The following is a 25782-nucleotide window of genomic DNA, read 5'->3' as shown; positions in this document are numbered from 1 at the left end:
GAAACGATCAAGATTGAATTGTTAATAGGGGTTAGTTCAGCAGAAGATCCTGATGCAGGGAAAGACTGAAGGCAAAAGGAGAAGAGGGCAGCAGAGAATGAAACGGTTGCAAAGCATCACCAACTCAGAGGACATGAACTTGGACAAACTGCGGGAGATGGTGAGGGACAGAAAGGCCTGGAGTGCTGCAGTCCACGGGATTGCAAAGAATCAGACACACTTAGTGACAGAACGACAGCAGGAATGGGGAAAAAAGTTGGGGAGAATAAAGGGGACTTTCATATTTTAATTTGCATTCTGTGGTGTTTTTACAAACATTTGCAATATTGATATATATTCTTTGTGTAATAAAAAAATAACAAATCAACCCAACCTATTACTATGTAGAGGGATTGTTGTACATGTTGATGGGCATGTGTAAAAATAAAGTTCTACCAAGATGGTTGAACTTTAGATTTTACATTTGATTATTAAAATGTCCTTGCTTACTCAATTTTAAAAATAGAACTTTTGCCTAAAGATAAAAACTTGTTTAATATTAACCTGTTAGTTTACCACGCAAATTATCCTTTTTCAGTTAGTCACCTGGGTATATTTTTGAGTACTCAGGTTTTCTTCCATCCTTAGTTTCCAGGGCCAACCGAGGATGGGACCCTATGCCAGGGAGGACCAGAAAAGGATATGTCTTTTCCTTTTTCCCTCTCACTGTCAACGTTCAGTTATCTCCCCTCTTAGATTCAAGGTCATGAAGACAATTTGAGTTTCTGCTCCGCCACATGTTTCAATGGCTATAATCTGTCTTCCTTTGGAATAATGATAGGGTGCTAATGTAAAAATAATTTAAAAACATTGCGATGCTTCTTTTTCCCCTCAGTATTTGCTTCTTTACTTCTTATGATAGTGGTTGTACAGAACGAAATTATATGGCGAAGTTGAGAAAATAAAGGTATTTGAGACCATGAACCATGCAGACATGTAATTAACTGCATTGCAAACGTGGTCTCTGTATTCCTTCAGTATCAGGTTAGAGTAATTATTGTGACTTAACCTCATGCTTTTCTTGGGTATTAACAGGTAAAAGATGGGCCAGTCTTCCCGGTCTTCGCCCCATTCACTCTGCAGTGCCATCTTCCAGCTAGTCTGTTAGCTCCCAGAGGCAGCTACAACATTTCCATTTCCACTGGAAAAGGGCCCTGGTATTGTCCTTACCTAGTTCTTGCATAGTATTTTGTGCACAGGGGCTATTCAATGAATATTCCTGGAATGAGCAAGTATTTTAGTCAATTTATATTCTGTTATCATTCACATTAGTTAGGTGGCATTTCAGATGATAATAGATTTTGGTGTACTCAAATTCTACTTGCAGATATTGAAATCAGCTTGGGTTTTTTGAACAAAAATGTTTAGCCACACATGCTTTTAGAAATCATGGAATGCATGTAAGAATTAAAGATTTTAAAATTTAAAAAATAAAAAACTGAAAAAAAAAATAGAAATCATGGTATGTGAAAATGTAACCTCATTAAAAATGCAGATAGATTAGAAAGTGAGAGTTTTTAAAATCCTAAATGGTGTTTACCATGTGGCTTATTTTAATATGTTTCTTCTTGTTTATTGATCAATCATCATTTTGCAGAGGGTGAGGCAATAAAATATCAATGGTCCTCCGTAAGACTCTAAAACAGGGAATCAGAAAACAGTGACTCTGTTCACTATCAACTTGTCAGCAGCAGTTGAATTACCGGAAGACAAACACATGTGCAGTCCCAAGGGGAGACTTTCAGAAGGTCATGTTTCCCAAAGTATGGTCCTTAGACCAGCAGTATCAGCTTCCTCAGAACTTAATGGAAATGCGCATGCCTGGGACCCATCCCAGACCTATTGTTGTTCAGTCGCTCAGTCCTGTCCTGCTCTTTGCAACCCCATGGACTGCAGGCTTCCCTGGCCTTCACTGTCTCCTGGAGTTTGCTCAGGTTCATATCCACTGAGTCAGTGATGCTACTGAAGATGAAATTCAGGTGGGCAGGGCCAGTAATCTTTTAACAAGCCCTTCAGGTGATTCTGAAGGTAAACTGTTTTAAGAAAATCAGATTTTATAAAATGATTATAATTGGAATTTCAGCAGATACTCTTCAGCAGATACTCAGGCTACACTGAGGAAGAATATACATTTTCTGGCTCTAGTTTTTTTTTTTTTTTTAATTATCATTATTTCTCTGAATAGCAATATAATATTTTCAGTTTAATAAGGGTTAAAATAATATATTGATAATTATTTGCGAGAATACTCAGGGTCCTTTGAGGGATCCAACTTTCAATAGAATTTTTTTAAAGTTATTTTTTTGTTTCTCAAATTTTTCTAGGTTAAGTATAAACTTATCATTTCCACTGGAAAAGAAACTGGTTAGCTCTTTTTTCCCCCAATACAGCAGATGTCTGCTAGTCAACAACCCTCTGCAATTCATTTTTCCTTTTTTTTTTTTCTTTTTTGCAGAGTGCCAAGAAGCAGCAGCCACATATCCTTATGGAGTCCTAAGAGTTGTGCCACCAGCCTCAGAGAGAGAGAAACAGACCTGGCGTTTATTACTTTCACTGCAATTAAAAGGGCCTAGACACTTGTCTCTCTTCAACATGCAGACTAGAAAGCTGATAGCCAGTGACTATGAAAGGAAGCAGCCTTTTAGTAGTTTCTCATTCCAGCCTTTCTGCACCCCCTCCATCCCAGAGAGTAATGTTTTAATTACACAAAATAAGTGTTATTCATTATGGGAAGGAAGAAAGTCAGTGCTAAGTCACGGTGAAACAATGTTTATACAGGCATGTATCAGTTTCTATGCTCACAGTTGCATCAACTTCCAGATCTCCAGTTACCTGTCACTTCTCCTAAACGACCTAACCCCAGGAGTTAGGTTGCCGTTGCTGTTAAACTCCTTCCACACACACACTTCCTACCTGTTCTTTCTTCCCACCGTGGGGCACCGAGGAGCTACTGAAAAAATGACAGGTGAGTAATGAGTGGGTGAATGGAATATGTGTAGGTCAGGGGGTGCTTGAGTTGTTAAGAACAAGCTCTTAACCAGACCTGGATTTAAGTCCGGACCCTGCCACTTTCTGGTTGTATGACCCTGGACAAGCAACTTATCTGCTCTGGGTCCTGGAAAATAATGGAAGCAGTAAGGTACCCTACATCACAGAGTTGTTGAATATACCATTTTACTCAAGTAGCAAGGAAGGCAGAGCTCCTGAAGTGTGGAAAAAGACAAGTCTCTGGTGAATCTTCAAAAAGGGAGAAGAGGGATCCTTACTAATTACCTTTAGAATAAATCATCAATTGATGCTATTACACTTGAGAGAGCAGTCAGAGTTGGAAACAGGCAACATCACTATGTGAAGTGGATATTCTCTGGCAGTTTTAAGGTGATGGTGTCATGGCCCATGCTTATCAACAACTTGGAAAGTTCTCATTTTTGGAAAGATGTCACCAGAGTGATAAACTTAGACTAACATGTTCTAAGGCATGCGAATCCCACAAGATGGTCTGCCAAAAATGGGATCCATGGCCCTCAAATTGAGAAGCGAATCATTCTGCTGCTGCTGCTGCTGCTAAGTCGCTTCAGTCATGTCCGACTCTGTGCGACCCCATAGCCAGCAGCTCACCAGGCTCCCCCGTCCCTGGGATTCTCCAGGCAAGAACACTGGAGTGGCTTGCCATTTCCTTCTCCAATGCATGAAAGTGAAAAGTGAAAGTGAAGTCGCTCAGTCATGTCTGACCCTCAGCGACCCCATGGACTGCAGCCTTCCAGGCTCCTCCGTCCCAGCTCCTCTTTTGGAGGCTTTCAAAGCAAATTAGAAGGTTAAGAACTATGATAAGTCCCACAGACAAACAAATTTTTAATTTTACTGAATTTGGTGTTAGCAAACTTATTTGACCATGGATCTCTTTTAAGAGCAACATCTACTATAGTTTATAGAATTAGTGTTCTGCAGAACTGGCTTTGAGAAATACTTGTTTGGACATCATTTCTTAAAATGCTTTACCTGTCTCAGTGTTGCCATTCCTCTATGAGGAAAAAGAGATAGGGAGTCAATCTCATGGCTTAAAACTGACAATGAAAAATACTGACAAAATGAAGAGTAATAAATTCTCCTCCGCCATCCTTTTTCTTTTCTAGTCACTCAAATTAGTGTTCTAGGACAAACTGTTACTTCCTTTCCTATGCATCTAAAGTCATAAGCATATTCCATTAGACCAGTGGTTCTCAACTGGGGGCAATTTGCTCTCCCAGGCACAAAAAATTCTAGAGACATTTTTGGTGATGAAAACTACAAAACATTACATTCTGGAATGCACAGGACAGACCCCCACAGCCAAGAATTATTGGCCCAAAATGTCACAAATACTGAGGTTTAGAAACCTGCACCAGATCTTTAGTTATGGCCACGCATTCATTACCACAGTAAATATTTAGTGAACATCAACTAAGTCCCAGGAGCAGAAATAGGAGCTGAGGAGACATCAGAAAAAGAGCTCATGGAATTTATAGTTCAGTGAAGGAGACATGTATTAAGTAATCACACAGAAACATGTAACATTATAATATTGATAAATGTTGTAGAACCTTACATCCACATTTTCTAATCCAAAGGTAGAAATATGGTTTTAATAGTCTGTATTTGATTATGAGAATGATAAGTGAAAGCTATCTTATTTAAAGTTACGGGAAGTCAGCTCAAGCGTAAGTGTTTTAAATATATTTTGAACCAGTGATCTTGTCTGGTATGTCCTACCTGGTTTAATGTTATTGAATTCTTTCTCAATCATCTCTTCTGAGGTAGACAGCATTAGGTTTCTTACGTACAGGATTTTCACTGAGGACATTGTGTCTTCATCAACTTCTACTTCTGGTTCTGCCCAGTCTACTGCAATAGGATGTCCCCATAACTGAATTCTTCCTGTTGACAAAGATCAGATATGATTAATTATATAGAAATTAGGACATCATCGCAGTTCCTACTAAAATGGCCTTTTAAATTGAACCTTGAGATGTTGATTGAGCAAGAACACTAATATTAAAAAAGGTGATGGTTGGTCTTGAAAGGTATTTCAAATAAGAGCTAGTTAGAAGCAAGTTCCGGGCTTCCCAGGTGGCGCTAGTGGTAAAGAAACCCACCTGCAGGAGACATGGGATATGGGTTCAGTCCCTGGGTCAAGAAGATATCCTGGAGGAGGAAATGGCAAGCCACTCCCATATTCTTGCCTGGAAAAACCCCATGCACAGGAGAGCCTGGCAGGTTACAGTCCAGAAGGTCACAAAGAGTTGGACACAACTTAGCAACTGAGCACGCACGCACAGAAATGAGTTCTGAATGACAAGCGGCTTATTATAATGGTTGGGTATAAAGGGAGCTCGAACATGACTTGCAGTGGAACAGGAAGGAGGCAGCAGATGTCATGTCTGGACCTTAGAACAGTTCTCTCAGGGTGAAGGTAGTCACTGAAGACGGCAAAAAGGGGAGAAAGGGAAAGAATGAGTTTAGGGCTCAGACATAGTCTGGCTTCATGAAGCATTAGAAAGGTCACTAGAATCTTCGTGATCAAGTACCACCAGAAAACTGTCCAAAAAAATGGTGCGTGTGAAAGCTGTGTAGGGCTCAGGCACATTCTCTGTCCCTTGGAGCTCTGCTCAACAGGATTCTCTCCTAGTTCTCTGCCAGAATATAGAAAGAGTTATCATGTTTCCAAATCAAGATAAAGAGCCTCGGTAGAGTCTATGATGGGAAACTGAACTCATCTTAAAAAGGTAGCTGTTATCTTACATATATTTTTGTGTCTCTATAATTGTAATTAATTGAGTCTCTTGCACTCTACTGTATGTTTCCCATATTCTGCCTCAAAGTGACTTCTCATAGTAACTCTGTGGGGAGGGGTATGACTTTCTCAGTTTTACAGAAAAGGAAATGAACTTTTGAGAGGATAGGTTGCCTAGATCCACTTTACTTCTCCACTGCTCCCTTTTGCTTTTTATTACTCCATCTTGTACCCCCTATACAGTGAAGATCCACGTTGAAGTGATAAGAGGAGGGTGAGGGTCAACTCAGTTTCTAAGTTTGACTGGAAGTATGTTTATTTTTTATTAGTTTTGGAACAAGTTATATCCTGGAAGCAATAAAAAGTGTGAGAAAATAAGATCAGAAATCCTCAGTATTGGTAAGAGTTTAGTAGTTTAAGTATTGCATGTTCGAGGCAATTCTTGTCCATCAAAATGTATCTTTTTATCCTTTAAAAAGCAGTCAATGAAAGCACCTGTGGCATTGACATTCTAATATCCAAACAAAAGACAGACGCAGCCTGATGAGTCAGCGGATCCTGGGGAGGCTGTTTCCTACTCTTCCAGTCCTTCCTTGCATCCTAGAGGACAGTTTTGTCCATCCCTCTTTCCCCCCTCCCTTCCAATCCCCTTCTATACCTCCCTCCCTTTTCATACCATTCCCTTCCTTTTCTCTGCTTTACATAGACTGTGCTAAAGGTCTTACCCCAAGATCCCTAAGGCTCCCAAGTGACTCTGGTTTCTGTAGCTCAGTGGTTCTTAGTCTTGACCCCACAGTAGAAGAGCTTAAAAAAACATGGGTTCTACTGAATCTGCTGGACCGAGCTCCTTTCTACCTGCAGGGATAGACTCTTCAATTTTCAGAATTTTTTGAATCAACTGATGTCACCTTGGTAGCTTGAAATGAGCCACAGTGGGAGTGTTACACTAAGGAAATCCCAAAATGCTACAACCAAGGCGTTTGGTTTTCCCCTAGAAATTGCCTCATCTCTGATCCCGGGATCCTTCTTCCAAATTCTGAGCTAAGTGGCCTAGTCTTCAGGATTTTGGAAAGCATCTCAGTTAATTCATCCAAGATTGAGAACACTATTCTAGCTCATTGACTTTTGCCAACCAAGACTGAGACCACATTAAGTCATTCACAAGCCTGAAGATGTGGAAAAGGTTAAAATGGATAGAAGTGAGAGGGGATGCAGGAAACAGCGATTTCCATAAACATCCCTGTGAAAGTCAGTGTTGGAAAGTGATTTGCGAATGTGAGCTTTGAAGTCAGACAGGTTCCGTAATCAGATCAGTGATCTTGGCTAGGAAACAACCCTTCTAGCTTCACTTTCCTCTTCTGTAAAATTGGGATAATAAAAACACCTACTCATTAGGGTTGTTGTGAAGACAAAGAAGATGACGCATGGAAGGGAGAATTTTCACTTTTAAATGATAATTCAATAATGTACTTTCCTCTGGCTACTTTTTGGTCAATTTTGGAGATGTATAGTTTATAAAGGATATGCGTTCTTTCAGTCTAATGTAAATGGTGTCAAATTACAAATGATTTTTTTTAAGAGTCTCCCTTGTCCTTTAGAAGAAAACAATGTACATTGTAGATACTTAATAAATGTTTCTATCCTGAGTCATTCCCCGGGTTTTCCTATATCTCCCATGCGATTAAATGGCTGATATCATTAGACTTCCCTGGTGGCTCAGACGGTAAAGCATCTGTCTACAATGTGAGAGACCTGGGTTCGATCCCTGGGTTGGGAAGATTCCCTGGAGAAGGAAATGGCAACACACTCCCAGTACTCTTGCCTTGAAAATCCCATGGAGGGAGGAGCTTGGTGCAGGCTACCATCCATGGAGTCGCAGAGAGTCGGGCACGACTGAGCAACTTCAGTTTCACTTAGTTGATGGATATAGCGGTGGATCACAGAATTTGGCACCACAATAGAATTAACCTTGAAAACTTATAAATATCAGTGCCTCAATGCTACTCTCTGCTTCCAGAGAATCTCTGATTAGTGATTGATTTGGATACTGGCATTGTTTAAACACCTCCTCAAGGATTTCCCTGGTGACTCAGTGGTAAAGAACTCACCAACCAAAGCAGGGGCACGGGTTTGATCCCTGGTCCAGGAAGATCCCACATACCACAGAACTAACCCTGTGTGCCACAGCTACTGACTGGCCCAGCACTCAAGAGCCTGTGTTTTGCAGCTACTCAAGCCTGCATGCCTGGAGCCCATGCTCTGCAACAGGAGAAACTACCGCAATGAGAAGCCCAGGCATCGCAACTGGAGAGCAGATCCTGCTCGCCGCCACTGGAGAAGGCCATCATGCAGCAGTGAAAACCCAGCACAGTCATAAATAAAATACAGAAGTCTTAAAGCCTTGGGTGATTCACATTTGTAGCCCACCATGGACAATCCTTGATTTAAATGACCAAATCTCAAGCTTGAGGTCTCAGGGGCAATTGCATCCTGGCAACTTGTTATAAATGCAAATGATCAGACCCCACACCAAACCTGGGGTCACAAAGAGTCTGACACAACTTAGCAACTAAACAACAACAACAAACCACACCAGGCCTACTGAATCGGGAGCTCTGTGGGGAGCGGGGGGCCTCCAGCACTGTCCTTTAGTAAGCCCTCCAAGTGATTCTGATGGAGACTAACATGGAAAAAGCACTCTTGGAACTCTTTTTCAGAGCGTCCTTAGAATGCTTCGATAAACTCTGTGCTGGATGCATCATCTTTTGCTCCATATATGCCTCAGCAAAGATGCACTGTCAGGAGAGAGTTGCTACTGTTGATAAGGTAGGTGGGGGAGAGGGAGACTCAATACATCACTTCAGACCAGAGTTTTCTCTGTGTCTCAAGTCTGGATCAATTAAGAAGGAAAAGCTTCTTGTGGTCCTTGCTTATCACATTTCTGAAAGATCTCCTTATCCTTTCAAACCAGGCTCTCCAGAGGATTGCCCATTACTGAAATCCTGTTTTGTCATTTAACTGGTGAGGTCCAAATGGGTAATAGGTTTTACTCTCAGGCTTTTGTAGAAATAAAATAGTTTGCTCTGACTGGCTTATTTGCTGCATCTTGTTAGTCTGAGGCACTCTGACTTAAATCCAACCTGACTGAAACTCCAACAGCTGAGGCCAATTAAAGGGTCAGGCAAGGAGGGCAGCCTCAGATAATGAGGAAATGAGGAACACCTGGAGAGAGGGGCTGCCTCCATGTTGCTGCTTCCTGGCCAGAGACTCCTAGGGAAGGGTCAGGATCTTGCGTGGAAGCTGAACAGAGTGCTCGAGAATTCTTGCAGCCTAGGTGCTCAGCCCTGACCCGACCAGAAGGCTCAACTCAGGTAAAGACAGAGGCTTTTTGTGTGACTCAGTGTGCTGTTTTCTTTGAAGAAAGGAAGCTGGTGGGAAGTTTTAATTCCCCAGGAACTCTGGTTGACTTCTGAAAACCCTTTCTCCTATTTGGATTCTCTTTCACTGCCATTCTCCCGCTACCCCTCCCAAATGATTGTATGTATCTGCACAGGTAATAAAGAGGAAAATAATTAGTGTGGGCTGAAACAGTATAAGGCTGGTTTCTTCACAAAGTGATGGCTAAGCTGGGCCTTAGAATCAGTGAGTCAGGAGAGGGGAAAGCGTAACTCTTTCTAGTAGGAGATACAGCATTGGGAATAAAGGATATGAAATGAGCAGGTGTTGTCTAGGACATTGAGTTTGTCCTGAGAGAAAGGAGGGTTGTTTTTTTTTTTTTTTTTTAATCAGAAAACAATGTACAACGTATATTTGAAAAGAACTGGAACCCTGAGTGAAAGGCCTTGAATGACAGGCTCAGAGGTTTATGGTCTATCTCATATGCAGCAACAAGACAGTTCAAATAATATTTTTAAATAATTTTTAACTAATAGTATTTTAAACTAATTTTTTCACTGAGTGAAAACATTCAGCCTCTTAACATTCACTGAGTGAGTGACAACATTCAGCCTCTTAACAAAGAGAGGCTGAATTTCTGCTCTGTAAAAGAACCTGTAGAAAGGATGATGGGATATTTTAGGAACACTACTCTGGTGGTAAAGTTCAGGATGGAGTCACTTGAAGGTGTGACCCATTGAAGAGAAAGCAGAGCTGAGAGAGTAATTAGAAGACCTTGATAAAAAAAAAATCCAAGGTTGGGCATATATGTGTTAAGCCTACAATGATGGCCCAAGAACACGATGGAAATGAGGGGCTTTTCGATAGAATTGTTAGTGTTGAAGAGGACCAGTTAATTCTGGTCACTGAGAGGCTAGGTAAGAAGTGTGAGGAGTTTTAGTGATTCTATGCCCCTATGAGTCAGGCACCTTGACCAGTGGGTAGTGAATTTATGTTCACTTCTTTTCTTTTGACTATTCACTTTTTAATGGACGCCTCCATGTTGAACCTATTCACCTCTCAGGACAAAACATTTTTACTGTTAAATTTTAAATTTTGATTTCATCTTCCCTCATCTTTGTAAAATTTCCCTTTCCTATGTTTTCTAATACTAATGTTCAGTCACCCAGTTGTGTCCAACTGTTTGCGACCCCATGGACTGCATGTACAGATTTTATGAATATTACTTTAGATATAAAAATATCCACCTCAATAGGCTCAGCAATTTTGGGGGCTAGCTCATATTTTTCACTTTAAGCTGCCTTCATAGTATTAAAAAATATTCCTCAAGATCAGAAGCCATATTTCAATTTTGAAAAATTTTAGAGGGCTAATCCTGTTAGTATTTTTTAAGAATGTGTATAGGGCAGCATACATCTAGGTATTGTTGCTGTTTTGCTTTGTTTCAAATTAAGGTAGGTCTTCCACAGTGCTTAAGAGAGACATTAATTCCATTGTGTTCAATCAGTTATTCTTGAAATCCTTATCATTTTAATGTTAATTCATTTCAATACCTTTGTGTAAGTTTTGGCAAATATTTTAAAATAAGCACAAGACTTTCAATAATTTTTCCTAAGTTGATCTGACTGAGACAGTGTCTTGGTGGAACTTTCTAAACCTAGGAATTTATGGTTGTTGCCCAGACAGGACCTACCTTGTGTTCATAGCACCTAACTAAGGTGTCCTTTTGTGGAAAGCTATTATTTCTAATTTCTGAAAATACAAATTATTAGACACTTAGTTCAGTTCAGCTGCTCAGTTGTGTCCAACTCTTTGCGACCGCATGGACTGCAGCATGCCAGGCCTCCCTGTCCATCACCAACTCCAGCAGTTTACTCAAGCTCATGTCCATTGAGTTGGTGATGCTACTAGGGAGTTATAATAAAAGTATGCCACCTAATTGTCATTGGGATAATGTTTCACTTGCATATTTATTATTTCTTCATTATGATGAATAATGTACCTTATTTCTAATAAGTCTGATAATGAAAATGATACATAAAGCGTTGGTTGATAAATTTAAGGAGATTCTTCAGTTTAAAGATTCAGTACGGGGTTGCTATAGGTGTATTGGATTTAAGGCACAGAGTGAATAGTTTCCAGAACCTAATCTGTGAAAACTCTAGGGAACAGAATTAACTGAGAATAGAAAGACAGAGAGTTTAAAATGTTGCATAATGAGAGATAAAGAGCAAAGAAACAGCCTGCAGGGTTTTGCTTCCTTTGCTAAGGAGCACAGCAGCCTGAAGCAGGCAGGAGGGAGTGGCGCCGCCTCTCTGAGGATGGTCCTAACCTGGGAGAAGCTTCCTCCGAGCCATGGCAGCTGCGCGGTGATTCTCATACTCCACGAAGGCAAAGCCACGGTTTTTGGTTTTATCTGCAGCACTTGGGTAGACGATGACATCCACGACTCCTTCGGTGACCTTTTTCATCTCTGATAAGATTTCTTCTCTCTTTTTGGTTTTTGGGATTCCCCCGACAAATAATCGGCAGTTGTCCACACTGGCACAAACCCCTAAGAGACGCCCATTTCTGCCAAAAGAGCAGGTGTTTTGATTGGTGAGAATCCTTGTGTGGTTAAGGTTTAAGACAGAAGTTGAGCATGTCTGGCCTTGAAACTTTTATGGTCTGTGGATGGGTGATGTTTGGCTACCTTTAGGGTTTAGATTGCTTTTGGGAAATTCTGCTTTAAAAAAAATTATTTTTTAATTGGAGTACAATTGCTTTATAATATTGTGTTAGTTTCTGCTGTACAACAAATCAAATTAGGTATATGTATACACATATCCCCTCCCTCTTGCGCCTTCCGCACACCCTTCCATGCCCCCCTTCTAGGTCATCACAGAGCCTGGAGCTGAGCTCCCTGTTCTGTATAGCAGCTTCCCATTGCTATCTTGAAAACAAACTGAAGCTTAGTACCTGCTGTCTTTAGACTCATTGTTAATTCCCTAGCTATTGCCAATCCTTAACCCTCCCAAATATTAATATATCACCAATCCTGAGGCCTTTACACCTGGCCTAACCTACACATGTAACTTGCCTGGCTTCCCTGAAGGTATCTGAGGTTGCAACCCCTGGTGCTTCCTTTCTTTTCCAACCAAATAGAAGCTATTCTGACATCTCTATTCAAGATAGGCCATATACAGAACTGATTTTCACTTATTATCTTATTTGACTGACACAAGGAGAATGTGAGATGGGCAAAAGAGGTATTGTTTCCATTTTTCAGTTGAAGAACTTGAGACTCCAAGAAATGAAATGACTTGCTTACAACTTTGCAGGTTTTAAGATATAAAATTGGCCTTTGGGCTCAATTCAATCTCCGTTTCTCACACTGTACATGTTGCTTATTAGCAAGTTGATGGGTACGTTTGCCAAGATGAGATCGGTTCAACTTTTCCAGGAGCATTTGGCAAAATGCATAAAAAGGATCTTCACTGTGGGAAACCTTTGGCCATATAATGGCCCTCTGGGGTGAGTATCCTTAGAAACAGAGATGAGTACTAGAATTTTGTGTAGTTATTCACTGTTACTATTTAAAATCTCTCCCAAATTGGAAATGAGCACAACATTCCATCATAGAGAGCTGGTTTAATGTATCTCAGCTGAGATGACACTGATTCTAGGGCTGGATATGTCCTCATTGTATACTGTGGTGTGTTTGCCCTCCCTAGTTTTCACCCACTCAGTGCCAGCAGCCACCCATTAGGTCATCCAGGAAAGCCTCCTCACCATCTCATGTCCCTCAGGGGAGACAATACTGCTCCTCGCTGAGATGCACTGGTAAATAAAAGATGAGCATTCGTAACATAGAATGCCCTGTAGTCAATAGACACAGTAATATAGGAGAGGATTTGATAGTTGAAAACACCAGTTCAGTCTGTGCTGTTGGCTTAAAAAAAAGAAGACTGTAAAATGAGTATATGAGAAAGCCACTTTGATTAAAACTGTATAGAAAGTCTAGAAAGACTATAAAAATTCAACATAGGGCAATGAAGAATGGTTGAAACTTTTGTTACTTTTTTTTTTTTTTGGCTGTTTTTGTGTGTTGTGTATTAGGCTATGTGACTTTTGTAATAACACAAAGTTATTAAAAATGGGTAAATTTCCCTTAATAGAAACTACTCATTCATTAGGAATAAAAAGTGCTTAAGGGGGAGATTGCTCTCAATTCTTGCTTCTAGTGGTTCTCAGTTGTGTGGCAGATGTTTGACCAGGGTCTATGCTTTGCTGAAGAATCAATAACTGCATATCAGACCTGTGACAGGTCTGTCTCTATTTGGTGAACATTGTCCTAGGAATGTGGTTTTTCTGGAGGGGTGAAAGGGTTGATAAAATGAACTTTCAGTTTTTTTTTTTTAAACAACTTAAACCTTTTGCTTCAAGATATTATTTATTTAGAAAATAGATTATTGATCATTAAGGGGCTTGTCTTATCAGTTACCAGTAGGGGGAGCCTGGAGTCTCCATATCCTGTTTTCAGAGCTGTGTCGTTTCTCAGGCAAACCACTCCAGTACTCTTGCCTGGAAAATCCCATGAACAGAGGAGCCTGCTGGGCTGCAGTCCATGGGGTCACAAAGAGTCCAGCATGACTGAGCGACTAACACTTTCACTTTTCCAAAAATTGGAGATGAAAAACTATGTCTCAAAAGCTGAGGGCATGACTTTAATGTCGCCAGAAGCCAGGCATTTAGAAGATACTCAGTGGCTATTTGATGAGGGGGAGGATGACATGACAATTGTGAGCCTTTTCCAGATAAGAACCTTATCTGTCTACTGAGAGAGAGTGGCCTTTATCCTACTCATTAAAGTCTCTCTGTGCCTTCACCTTGCTTCTGGCATCCAACCTGAACTTCGGAATTTTGGCCACCACTTTTCTCTTTCCAAATACTTCGTCATATTTCTCCTCTTCCTTCTCACCCTCCTCCTGTCATCACCAAACCATCAGCAGACATTTATAGAGCAGCTGACATGTCAGGCGCTGACTTTCCCATGCATTATCTCTCTTTTATTTATTATGCCCCCCATGAGGTACAGGTACTTTTATTTCTATTTTAAAGATGAAGACATTGAAATTCACAGAGGAGAGTGTTATTTTTCAGTGGATTGTGTTTATTGTTCATACCCTATCTATTTTCAAAAAGTATTGATAGGCTTTAGTGTGTAACAGCGGAGAAGGCAATGCCTGGAAAATCCCATGGACGGAGGAGCCTGGTGGGCTGCAGTCCATGGGGTCGCTAAGAGTCGGACACGACTGAGCGACTTCACTTCCACTTTTCACTTTCATGCATTGGAGAAGGAGATGGCAGCCCACTCCAGTGTTCTTGCCTGGAGAATCCCAGGGACCGGGGAGCCCGGTGGGCTGCTGTCTGTGGGGTCGCACAGAGTCAGACACGACTGAAGTAATTTAGCAGCAGCAGCAGCAGCAGCAGTGTATAACAGTATGCTAAGAAGATCCAGCAAACACCACTGATTCCCTATAGAGCCAATTCTATATCCATCTCAATTTAAAAGCTCTTTTGGCAATAATCCTTACCACCAAGATATCCAGATACCATGAGAGATCAAGGAATGGAGAATCCTCTAATTCCTGAGAACATATAACTGATATTAAAAGCTATACTAGGATATAGCTTTTTATAGCCCTTTCTGAAACAATTTGGTAGGTGTTATTTCATGTGATGGATGCCCAGAATAACTCGGTGTGATCATATGATAGTATAACAATGATGCCGAAAGAGGTCAAAGGATTTGCTCCGAAGAATCTGGACTAGACCTCAGATCTCCTGATTCTCATCCCCCCAAATTCTGCACATAGCAGAACTCTTTTGGATGCGTAGAGCCATATGTTGGGGGAGCCTCCTTTATGTTTTTTCTAAGACTGTGTTCTAGAATCCAACCTTGAGACTGAATGGCTAGACTACTAGCAGTTGCCAAGTCCAGTCAATGTCCTTGTGGCCAAGGGGTTTAAGGAAAATGATCCAGTAGTTGACTGACTTACAGAATTACAGGGATAATGTGGAACTTATTTGGGGCCTATAGGAAGTGAGAGGAAAATAATGGTAGGAAATCTACTGTCTTTGTACTCATCAAATTTCGGCTTCCATCACTTTTAAGGTGTGACTCTGTTACAGGAGGGAATGTCTTCCTTCCTTCCTGTGAAAAACAGCAGCTCAGAATTAATGTTGCTAATATGTGACTTCTATCATTTATTGGCCTGTTCTGAATACTGGGCTAAACATTGGAAAATCTGGATAACTTCCCCATAATAAATCTATGAAATAGTATGATTATTATTCCCACTTTGTAGATGAGGAAACTGAGGCTCAGAGAGGTCAAGTCACCTTTTGACACTCAGCTGAAACCTGTCTGACCCTAAGCTATTCCTTTTTCACTTGGTACACTAATCTTTGCTCTGGGTGACCCTGGGCTTCCTTAAGAAAGGGATTATGGCAGTTCCCTTTGGAACTCAAACATTTTCATGAAGTTTAGTCCCATTGCCAATTTATTGATTGACACGCCTTATGGTCAGGTGTGTCCACCTGGAACCTTCTGCTAATTTCATGTCTTCAAATATTACCTTTATTTGGCTGATCCCCAGGTTTATACTCCAATCGCGACCATTCTCCTGACTCCAGTATCACACAGTCATCTCCTTATATCTCCCCTGGGACATGTAATGTTCATCTCAGGTGTTGCCTGTCCACCACATAGCACTTCATGTTTTCCTGCTCTTCTCCCAGCCTGTTCCATCTCAATGACACTATCACATCCACAGAGACTTGAACCAAAATCCAATTTTCTTCTAAATCCAACACTTAGCCAGTCTTGTCTATTCAACCTCCAAACTATCCCCCACATCTGACTTTTTACCACCTACACCACTAACCAACCCCTTTGTCTAAACACCACCATTTTCTGCCTAGTTCTAGACACAGTGGCAGCCTTGGAACTGATTTTCCCTCTTTTAATCCTTACCCTGGCACTTAATAGCTAGAGGAATATTTTTTTAAAGTATGACTCTAGTTGAACTCTTCTGTGATTTCCCCTTTTATTAGACTAAAATCCAGATTCTTAAAGATGAAATATGACTCTCCAACTAACTGTATTGTCCTCAACCCTCCTCTCCTTACTCTGTTCCGAACATTGGCTTTTTTTCTGTTCTCTAAAACATCACGCTTACTGTCATTTTGAGACCTTTTTCACTTGTTCGTTCTTTCTCTGCAAAGATCTTCCTCTAGGTCTGACTATCGTGGTGGATTCTTTTCATTCAAGTCTCAGATTAAATTTTGCTTCCCAGAAGAGTATTTTCTTAAATACATCAAGTTAGAACAGCAACCTCTTCATACAGCTTTATCCCATTTCCTGGTTTTATTTTATCAAACTCTTTTGAATACATCCAATTGCTTACTATGACTGGAGAAAAGTGTTGCTTGATACTTCTAATGGTTTGAACAGTGGCCAGCATGCATTTATGAAATAGATAAATGAATGAATTTTGTTTCTTTGAATAGTTTACAGAACTTAGTCTGGCACCTTACATAGTGTTGACTAAAAAAATGTTTCATTAAATTGATTTCCAAGGAAAAGAACTAACATTTTTTCCCTGATTTTGGCTATCTTTTGCATATACTAAAATATAGATAGACTTGATAGAAGAATAGATAAAGGTACATTGATTCACTTTTAATCTAGAAGAGATAGATCTTACCTGATTTCATAATTATTAAGTTGCTTGATTGCATTCTTGGCTTCCTGTTTATTTGAGAATGTTACAAATGCGTAGCCTCTATTGTTGCCATTAAAATCCATCATCATTCTCATTTCGTAAATTTTACCAATCTACAAGTAATGAAGAGAGAGAATTCATATTTAAACACACATACACAACCCACTCCAGTATTCTTGCCTGGAGAATCCCATAGACAGAGGAGCCTGGCAGGCTACCGTCTATGGGGTCACAACAGAGTCAGACACAGCCTAGCAACTGAACAACAGCTTATGGAAACAACAAGAGCTGGACCCGACTTAGTGCACCGTCTCTCACACAGACACACACTGTTTTGTGAAGTCTGCCTCTACCACGTTTGGTGTTTGCGTCTCACGTGAACGGTTCACATGTTTTCATGCTGGGTTCAAATTTGTCTGCTGACTCCTTGGCAAAGTCAAGATAATAAAGAAAATGTGTGCAAGCGGCATTTCAGCCTGAGATGCCAGAATATAGACATATTTTTGACAGAGCAAGTGACCTTTCATCACACAATTATCTGGGGATTTATACACCATTTTAGGGACCAGAAAACACATCTGTCATCAGAAGTAAAATTTTTCGATAGATTTGTCCTTATTCTCTACATCGACCTCTGAGGTCTCCATAGTTTTATCTTTACTTGGTTGTACTCTACCCTTCGTGTCTAAAAACCAAAACTAGGAACACTCCGGAGAAGGCAATGGCAGCCCACTCCAGTGCTCTTGCCTGGAAAATCCCATGGGCGGAGGAGCCTGTTGGGCTGCAGCCCATTGGGTCGCTAAGAGTCGGACATGACTGAGTGACTTGACTTTCACCTTTCACTTTCATGCATTGGAGAAGGAAATGGCAGCCCACTCCAGTGTTTTTGCCTGGAGAATCCCAGGGACGGGGGAGCCTGGTGGGCTGCCATCTATGGGGTCGCACAGAGTCGGACACGACTGAAGCGACTTAGCAGCAGCAGCAGGAACACTCGTGTGGAACACTGCAAAACTGCCTTATTTGCTATCTTTCCCCCATCATGATACAAAGGTGAACAGAGCAGGTGCATTTCAGAGGAGGGTCTGGGAAGCCCTGTTTTCTCCATCTGCAGGCGGAAGGCAAATACTAGTGTTAGTGCAACTGGTCTGGGGCCAGACCTGCATGGCCACAGGGCGCTCCCTCTGTCCCTCAGTGCAGCTCCTGCGTCGCCTCTATCCTACTCTCTCCTGCTTCTCCAACTATTCTTCATAATCCAGACAGGGCCGTTCATTATTGCTGGCTGCTGTAAGAAGGATGGCTGACACAGATGTGAGGGACACGTGTGAGAAGAGGCATTATTCAGCAGATGTTGTTATTGCAATGGTGGCTTGCCCTCAGCTCAGCCCCACCCCATGCCACCCCAGGTATTCGGTGATGGACACCTGTTTCTCCTGGGCTCATTAGAAAAAAATCCGAGCATGTTTCATCTCTGCATTTCAGGTGGCTTTGGCACTAATTTTCACATTCATTATATAAGATTCTAACAGGATGAAGTCCTCATAATTTGTTCTTGTGCCAATTAATGTTGTTTGTATAAAATTAAAAGTAGTTCTGAAACAGGCTGAATTGCACACATACAAACACACACATAGCTGATTTTGGCATTAGGAAAAGAAATAGCTAAACTCTCATTTTCACTAAATTTTCTAGGAATGTGATTGTTTGAAACACCCACTTGGTAAATTATCAAGAATGTCAATTTTGCATTTTCGATTTAGCTTTGGGTTCAGTAGCAAAATGTAATTTAGAGTTAAAACTGAGGAAATTTATTCCTCAATTATGTAATAACTTTGAAAAACCATGTTATTAATCTTGCTCATCACATTCAAATTTTTAGAAAGAAATTTTTTCTTTCTGGATCAATATATACAGGTGCCTAGTTGAGCAGTGACAAATATAGACTTTTTTTTTAATGTGACAGTCTCACACTTTATAAAACCATAGTAACATTTCATGTTGAAGCAATATCTTATTTTAGACAGGTTGCTGGAGTGTTATTCTAGACTGACAGGTATGTTGAGTTTGCAGTAAGATGGCTTTGCCAGTGGAGATGGGGGATTGAAATACAGATTTAAAAGTCATCAGCAATGGTAGTTTCAGCTGTGAGTAATAGAACAGAGAGAATTCAAGGCATTGATAATTAGAGGCAAATCACTAAATAGCTAGGAAGGTTTTAACTTTGTCCATGATTGAGGAGTGGCAATTGGAAAAGAAACTGTCACTGACCAAGAAAAATGAGGGTGAAGAGAATATATCTTTTTCCTTAAAAGATTTTAGAAAATCATCTTCAGACTCACTTTTTCACACAGTGGGATAAGCTCATCTTCAAAAAGGTCTCGGGGGAGTTTTCCAATAAAAATTTCACAGCCCCTTTCTGGGGGTGCAGCATCCCAACCAGGCGGGGGACCACCGTATTTTCTTTGTCCATTTTCCTGCGAATTCCGTGTGGAGTATAGGAGGGAGAAGAAAGCAATACAATCTTTAGCTTGAGTTCCTCGCGCATTTTCAAAATCATTTCTTAATAAGGAAGATGCTTATTGACAAGTAATAGTAGTAGACTGGTCAGATAAAAATTGAAGTCTCTTCAATGTGGATTTTAACACCATGTTCTTTGCTTCAGGGACTTGCTTCAGATAAGCACAGTGAAAACTTATAAAGTGCTGGACAAATATAAGGGGTCATTATTATTTTTTGATTGTCATTCAAACTTACCAGTGCCTGATCATCAAGAAATCTGACCCTAATTTGAATCTGGGGTTCTGATTTAATGTTGAAGACTATGAGGGTTCTGGACCTGGACTATCTGGCTCTGGGATCCACTAGCTGTGGGACTTTGGACAACTGTCTTGACTTCTCAGATCCTGAGTGTGTTTCATCTGCAAAGTGGAGACATAATCAGCTTTTGATTAAAGGAGATAATGCATCAGATGTGCATGGCACAGGTCTTGGCATGTGATATATATTCAATAGTTACTAATCCTCTTCTTGCCTGCCTAGACTGAGGTGGTTTCATAAGAAAGGCAATGTGAACCCCTACTTAGAAACATCATGAAGGTTAGCATTGGAACTGGCTAATTTGGGGGGGGTCTGTCTTTGAAGTTGACAAGACTGGTGAGAGGTGTTCACTGATGTTGGATCTTTGTGGGGAACCAATGCAGTTCTTAGCCCAGATATAATTAGCTTCTATTTTTTCCTTTGTCATAAAAAGACCTTTGGTAAATTCAGTGTCTGTTTTTTTTAATTGGAATATAATTGCTTTACAAAGATGTGTTAGTTTCTGCTGTACAGCAGTGTGAATCAGCTGCATAATGTCCTTTTCAGGCAGGAGTAACGCAGGGTTTTCTGCCAGCGCTGTCTTTACTTTCCTGAAAGTTAATGACCTAAAAATAACTTCAGGGGCCCCAAAGTGAAAGATAGGCCTAATCCACCACTACTGAGCTGACAGTTCATCTGCTAGAGAGGGATAAATTTCCTTTTCACTTGGGCATAGCCAGAGCTCTTTGTTATTATACTTTATTGTGAGTTTTGGAAAAAGGAAAATGTAAGGAACCAAACGTCCATATTCATTACTAACTTCTACCATGATTACTTAAAAATTTTTTATACCATAAAATGATACATGATGTTGGAAAAAACATGGTAATGTATAAAGTAAAACAGAAAAATTTCTCAGCGTGTCACCCTATCTGTTTGTAGAAGCAGTTGTTGCTAAGTTTGTCTGCCTTTCCAAATACTTTTCTTTGTATATTTCTAAAAGACACATTTTAGTTGTTTAAGGACATTGTTTTACATGGTGGTAGTTTGTTAAAAATCAAAGTAAAGCAGTTTCTAGTTTCACTGTTAAATCTTTGAGAATACTAACTTGAGACTTTCTCAATTATTTTATAATTAATAATACAAAAGCTTTTTGGATTACGGTATTTAGTGTCTTTAATTGTAATCATGTTTAAAATTCCTAATAATTTAATCATGTTGTTTTAAATTAAAAAGATGTCATATGGGTGTTCTACCTTGCCTTGATTACTTTTTGCTTCAAACAAGTAGGTGTTTCTCATTTTACTAAACATGCAAATATTTGCCTCAAGAGTTCTTGTTTTTTTTTTTTTTCCTTCCCCTGTATTCTTTTAGGATTATTCATTAACAAAGCTTTCACTGAGAAATCTGAGAAATGAAATGTATTATACTTATAGGAAAAAATTTAAGAATTCAATGAGCTATGTCTCAACCAAGAATTTCCTAAAAAATGAATTTGATTTTTTTGGAGACATATTTAAGATTTTATTTACTTAACAAATATCTGTATAGTGCTTACTACATACCAGTCTCTCTTCTAATTCTCAAACAGTATTATAGGTTATGGACTATGACTATCCTGATTTTACAGAAGACACTGAAGCCCACAAAAGATTAAATAATTTGCCAAGATCCTGTGGTTGGGAAGTGGGGAAGTCAGAATTTAAAGCCAGGCAGTCTGGTGTCAGAATCTATCAGCTTAATTTCTACTATATTTTGCTTTGATATATGAAAACCTAGTCACTTATAACAGATTATACATTCAGTTACTTATTTATGAAAAAAATTGTCATGCCATTAAATTGAAGACTTTGTTGCTTTTAAAATCATTCCAACTTCCAATCATTTTATTACACAAATTTTGGAAAGAACATATCTCACACCTACTTTCTACAGAGAGAAATATTTCTATTGCCCATTCTATAGCCCACCTCCTAGGACTGACTTTTACCATTGAATTGATGTAGATCCCTCTGAGGCCATTTTTATTTATCTTAAGTATCTGGAGATATACTTCCCAGTGGATTATTGGAATAAATTTAGTATAAATTTGGCAATGTTTATATCTTCAACCTAAGGGAAACAAAGTTTCATTGCATAAGAGTGAAGCGGCTATTCCAGAATTTCTCATTTGACAAGTTTTGATAGCTTGAAAATAAATAGGCAACCAGCAGATTGACCTTTAGAATTTCCTCCTCAAGTTTCTTGCTATTGCTAAGAATGTCACCAAACTGTTTTGTGCTTATCATATATTTAGAACTCATGTGATTATGAGCCAAAATGATTGATTAGGAGAGATTATTAATTCTTTTGTTTCTGTAACACCAAGAGTATTTGGGGGAATCACCAGGAATCTGACTGGTGCAGAGATGCCATGAAATTCAGACACTGGGGGAGATTTGTTCTATGAACAACCCACTGGGCTCAGAATGCACCAGTTAGTGGAGGTCCAGGCCAGTTTAAGACAGGCTCTGGGCATTAGTCATGGGGTTAGAATAGCTGTCCATTACTTGGACAGTTGGAAGCTGAATTGCTGGTATTTTAGGCACCATGTTTATAGTTGAGGAGTTTAAAATAGATAAAGCACAGTTAGAGCTGCTCCTCCCTCTCCTGGCTGATGTCCTTCTTATGGGGTGCATTCTTCCAGCAGCATACATGTATAAGTAGTTAAAGATAAAAAATATAGGTTTTTGTTTTCTATGAGAGAATGTTCATTAAATTCTGGGATCTTTTATTTTTCCATTCAAAGATGTGAATGTCACGTATAAATAGGTGAAAATCTTCAACTATATAAATTTCAATATTAAAGAGCTAATTCTAACTATAAATCCAGTGGTTTTAATTTAGATACTGAATACTGAGCTTACCCATAACTCAGTTATATGTTAAGAGTATTTGGTAGTCCCTTCTGCCACAGATATTTTAAGCCCTTTCATGAAGGAACCACAGAGTCTTTAAGAAATTTTATATACCGTCTTCTTCACCTTGGTTAAAACCACCCAACCTTTAATACATGATTCTGAGCAATAAATCTTAGCGTGAAGGACAAGCAGATTGAGTTAATTTGGGCCACCTGGCATCTGATCTTTGACTACATCTGAGAAATCTGGGCAAAACTACCTTTTTCCTGTAAGAGTTAAAAATGCCCAGATACTTGCTTTTCTAATGTCCCTTGTAGCTGGGATAGTTCTGGTTATAATAAAGTTAAGTTGGGTTCTGGTGCAGAAACTGTGATGGTGCTAACATTAGCATTGACAGTGGATATGTCTTATTACCATTCCAGATTTGTGTGTGGTTCTGGGTTTCATTTCTAAGAGTTTACCCTTTTTGAAATTATTTTGTTTTAATAATATTATTTATTTTTTAAATTGAAACAGTTGATTTCTGATGTTGCATTATTAATAGTTTCAGGTGTATAGCAAAGTGATTCCATTATATGTGTATATATATTTCTATGTATATTTTTGTAAAAGCTTACATCATTTTTACTCTTGAACCTAGTTCTTTGGATCCAAAATTTCTAGAAACTAGTAAACTTTTAATAAACTGCTTTTCTGCTTAATCGTCCAGGGTTTACCTCTAATATTTACCCATAATAGTAACAGCAACTGAAAAAACAGCAGCTAACCCTGAGTCAGGATCTGTGCAAAAGCTTTCCATGTATTAATTAATTTAACCTTCTCAACAAACGTATTAGAATATTATTATTACTTTCATTTGTGGGTAACAAATTCAAGGCACAGAATGTGTCCAAAGACATACAAACAGTAAGTGACAGGACAAAATTTGAGTCCTGAGTCCATACTTGTCATTTTAGCATTATTTTTCTTTTTTTTTAAAATATAAATTTATTTATTTTAATTGGAGGCTAATTACTTTACCATATTGTATTGGTTTTGCCATACCTCGACATGAATCCACCACAGGTATACGAATATTTTTCTTTTTTAAAAATGTTAACCTAATATGTTCATTTTACCGAGGAGGAAGCTGAATCCAGAGATATGTGACTTCCATAAGGTTGCATTGGTTTAATTTATTGCAGCAAATATAGACTAAAAGTTCTCCGGTTCTCAATCTGGTGGACTTGGCATATGAACTGTTTAAAGTCCGTGATGGCCTTTCTTCCCAGGCTTAGCAGTCTCACAGTTTTGCGTGTTGTGTGCCGCCCTCACTCTCTTGTTCAGCCTCATCAAACATGGATAGCAGATGGTTGGTTGTCTTGCTAAATGAACCCATTCATAAACTAGAAGGACATTAATTAACGGACTCTCATTCAGTCTGTTTCCCTGAGTAGTAATTTCAACTCCTTTAACTGGTTCTTCGGAAATTTTATATTCCAAATCTGTCATCATCTTTGCGGTTCCCTCCCTTTGGTCCTTTGTTTTTTCTTGCCAAGAGGGAAGAAACTGTGGATGTTTCCTTACTAGACTGCTTTCAGATGTTCTCCAACACACTTTCCAATTGACCACGTTTGTATCTATTTCTATTTCCGTTCTCTTAAGTGCTAGACAATCTCCCCGAGTTTGGTGGCGTTTCTAGCCTTCACAAGCATGCCAGTCACCAGTGTCATACCAAGAACCACGGTTCTCTGGCTAAACTCCTGCGGTCTGTCCTCATGGTTGACGCCTACACACGGAGAACAGCTGCAGGGGCTGTGTCTCTGGGAGTTCATACCTTACTACCGTGTTTTCCTAGTTGCTGATTTGTGAAACTGAATAAAGGTCTTTACTAGACCTTATCGTCATTACCTTCCACCTGTAAAACACCTATACCTCAACATGTGATAGGGTTCAAGGCAAATCTTAGGGGCCTTAAATAAGAGGTACCAAAAGAATCACCTTAGTTGTGATTTTCCCTTTGATCTGCTAATGCTATTATTTTTGTGGGGGACAACAGACAGTGCTATAAGGAATGTTTATTTTGTTAATTCTGTATGAAAGCTAACAGTCTGTTTTGTGTATTATTTGTTTACCCACACATTTTAAGATCAGTGACTTCAAATTGGTAAAATCTACTTTAGGCTGAGAATTTTTCCAAGGCAGAATTTATCTAACTTATATATGTTGGAAGTTGGCATTACCCTTGTTAGGTACTTTTTTTTTTTAACAATCTTTGCAAGGCATATACAATATGAATGCCAGATATTTTTCTTAAGATAGAAAAATAACGATTGTAGTATAAAACTGAATAAGTGGGATGTTGGAATTTGTAGAAACATGATACTATAGTTAGTAACAAACAGGAAAAGCCAGAGCATGACTATAATACATGAATATAAATTTAGTTTATTATCATACAGCCCAGAGTTTCTCAAAATATCATATGTGAGGTGATATTAGGTAGTTTATAGACAATGTTTTATTTTAATAGTTATGTTTTATTTTAATAGTTATGCATTTATTTATTGCATATTAGGAATGTAAGACTTTTCCCATTTATATGTTAGGAAAAGTCTACTTTTAATACGAAACAGTATTTCTGTTCAAATTTTTAAATAAATTTCTAAATATGATTGTTGGTGGTATGTGTTTATGGCAAAAATCACATAGATGCAAATAGATTTTGGCTTTTGAAAATGTATCTCTTTGTTTCAGTCTTCAAAGGGCTCTCACATTTGATCTTTGAAAAATGTATGGTTTGTCCACAGAAGCAACTGTTAGCAAATTATGAATCATGTTCTTGATGTATCGTTTTGGAAGAGTGACTGTTGAAATCCTATCACCTAGGAAGAGTTCTGATTTCGAGTTGTTAGTTGTCTTATGAAGGCAGAACTAATTTGTTATCAAATGATGACTTTAATGATATCTTCTAATATTTCCCCTTTATTTTTAAGGTTTATGTGTGACAGCCACCCTTTAGGATTTCAGTATCTCAGTAGTGGAAGTATTTAAAAGCAAACAGGTTTTTAAAAATAACTTCTGTTTTGTAAAGCTTCCTAGACATTTTTGGCTACTTCATGTGAACATGAAGTTC

The 25782-nt window shown here is 39.2% G+C and overlaps 1 protein-coding gene across 4 annotated transcripts in view; it reads right to left on the bottom strand.

Annotated features, from left to right (window-relative positions):
* Positions 1-25782, bottom strand: part of A1CF (APOBEC1 complementation factor) — a 91204-nt gene that overhangs the window by 22815 nt on the left and 42607 nt on the right. For all 4 annotated transcript variants that reach the window (XM_060404884.1, XM_060404885.1, XM_004020008.5 and 1 more), the window contains 4 exons: positions 19311-19445; positions 16957-17087; positions 11538-11776; positions 4789-4953 (listed from right to left, as the gene is read on the bottom strand). In XM_060404884.1, coding sequence (XP_060260867.1) covers positions 4789-4953; positions 11538-11776; positions 16957-17087; positions 19311-19445 — 670 coding nt within the window. The remainder of the gene's footprint in view (positions 1-4788; positions 4954-11537; positions 11777-16956; positions 17088-19310; positions 19446-25782) is intronic.

This window comes from Ovis aries, chromosome 22 (assembly GCF_016772045.2).
Source record: "Ovis aries strain OAR_USU_Benz2616 breed Rambouillet chromosome 22, ARS-UI_Ramb_v3.0, whole genome shotgun sequence".
Taxonomy (NCBI): domain Eukaryota; kingdom Metazoa; phylum Chordata; class Mammalia; order Artiodactyla; family Bovidae; genus Ovis; species Ovis aries.
This window is presented reverse-complemented; position numbering and strand designations above follow the sequence as displayed.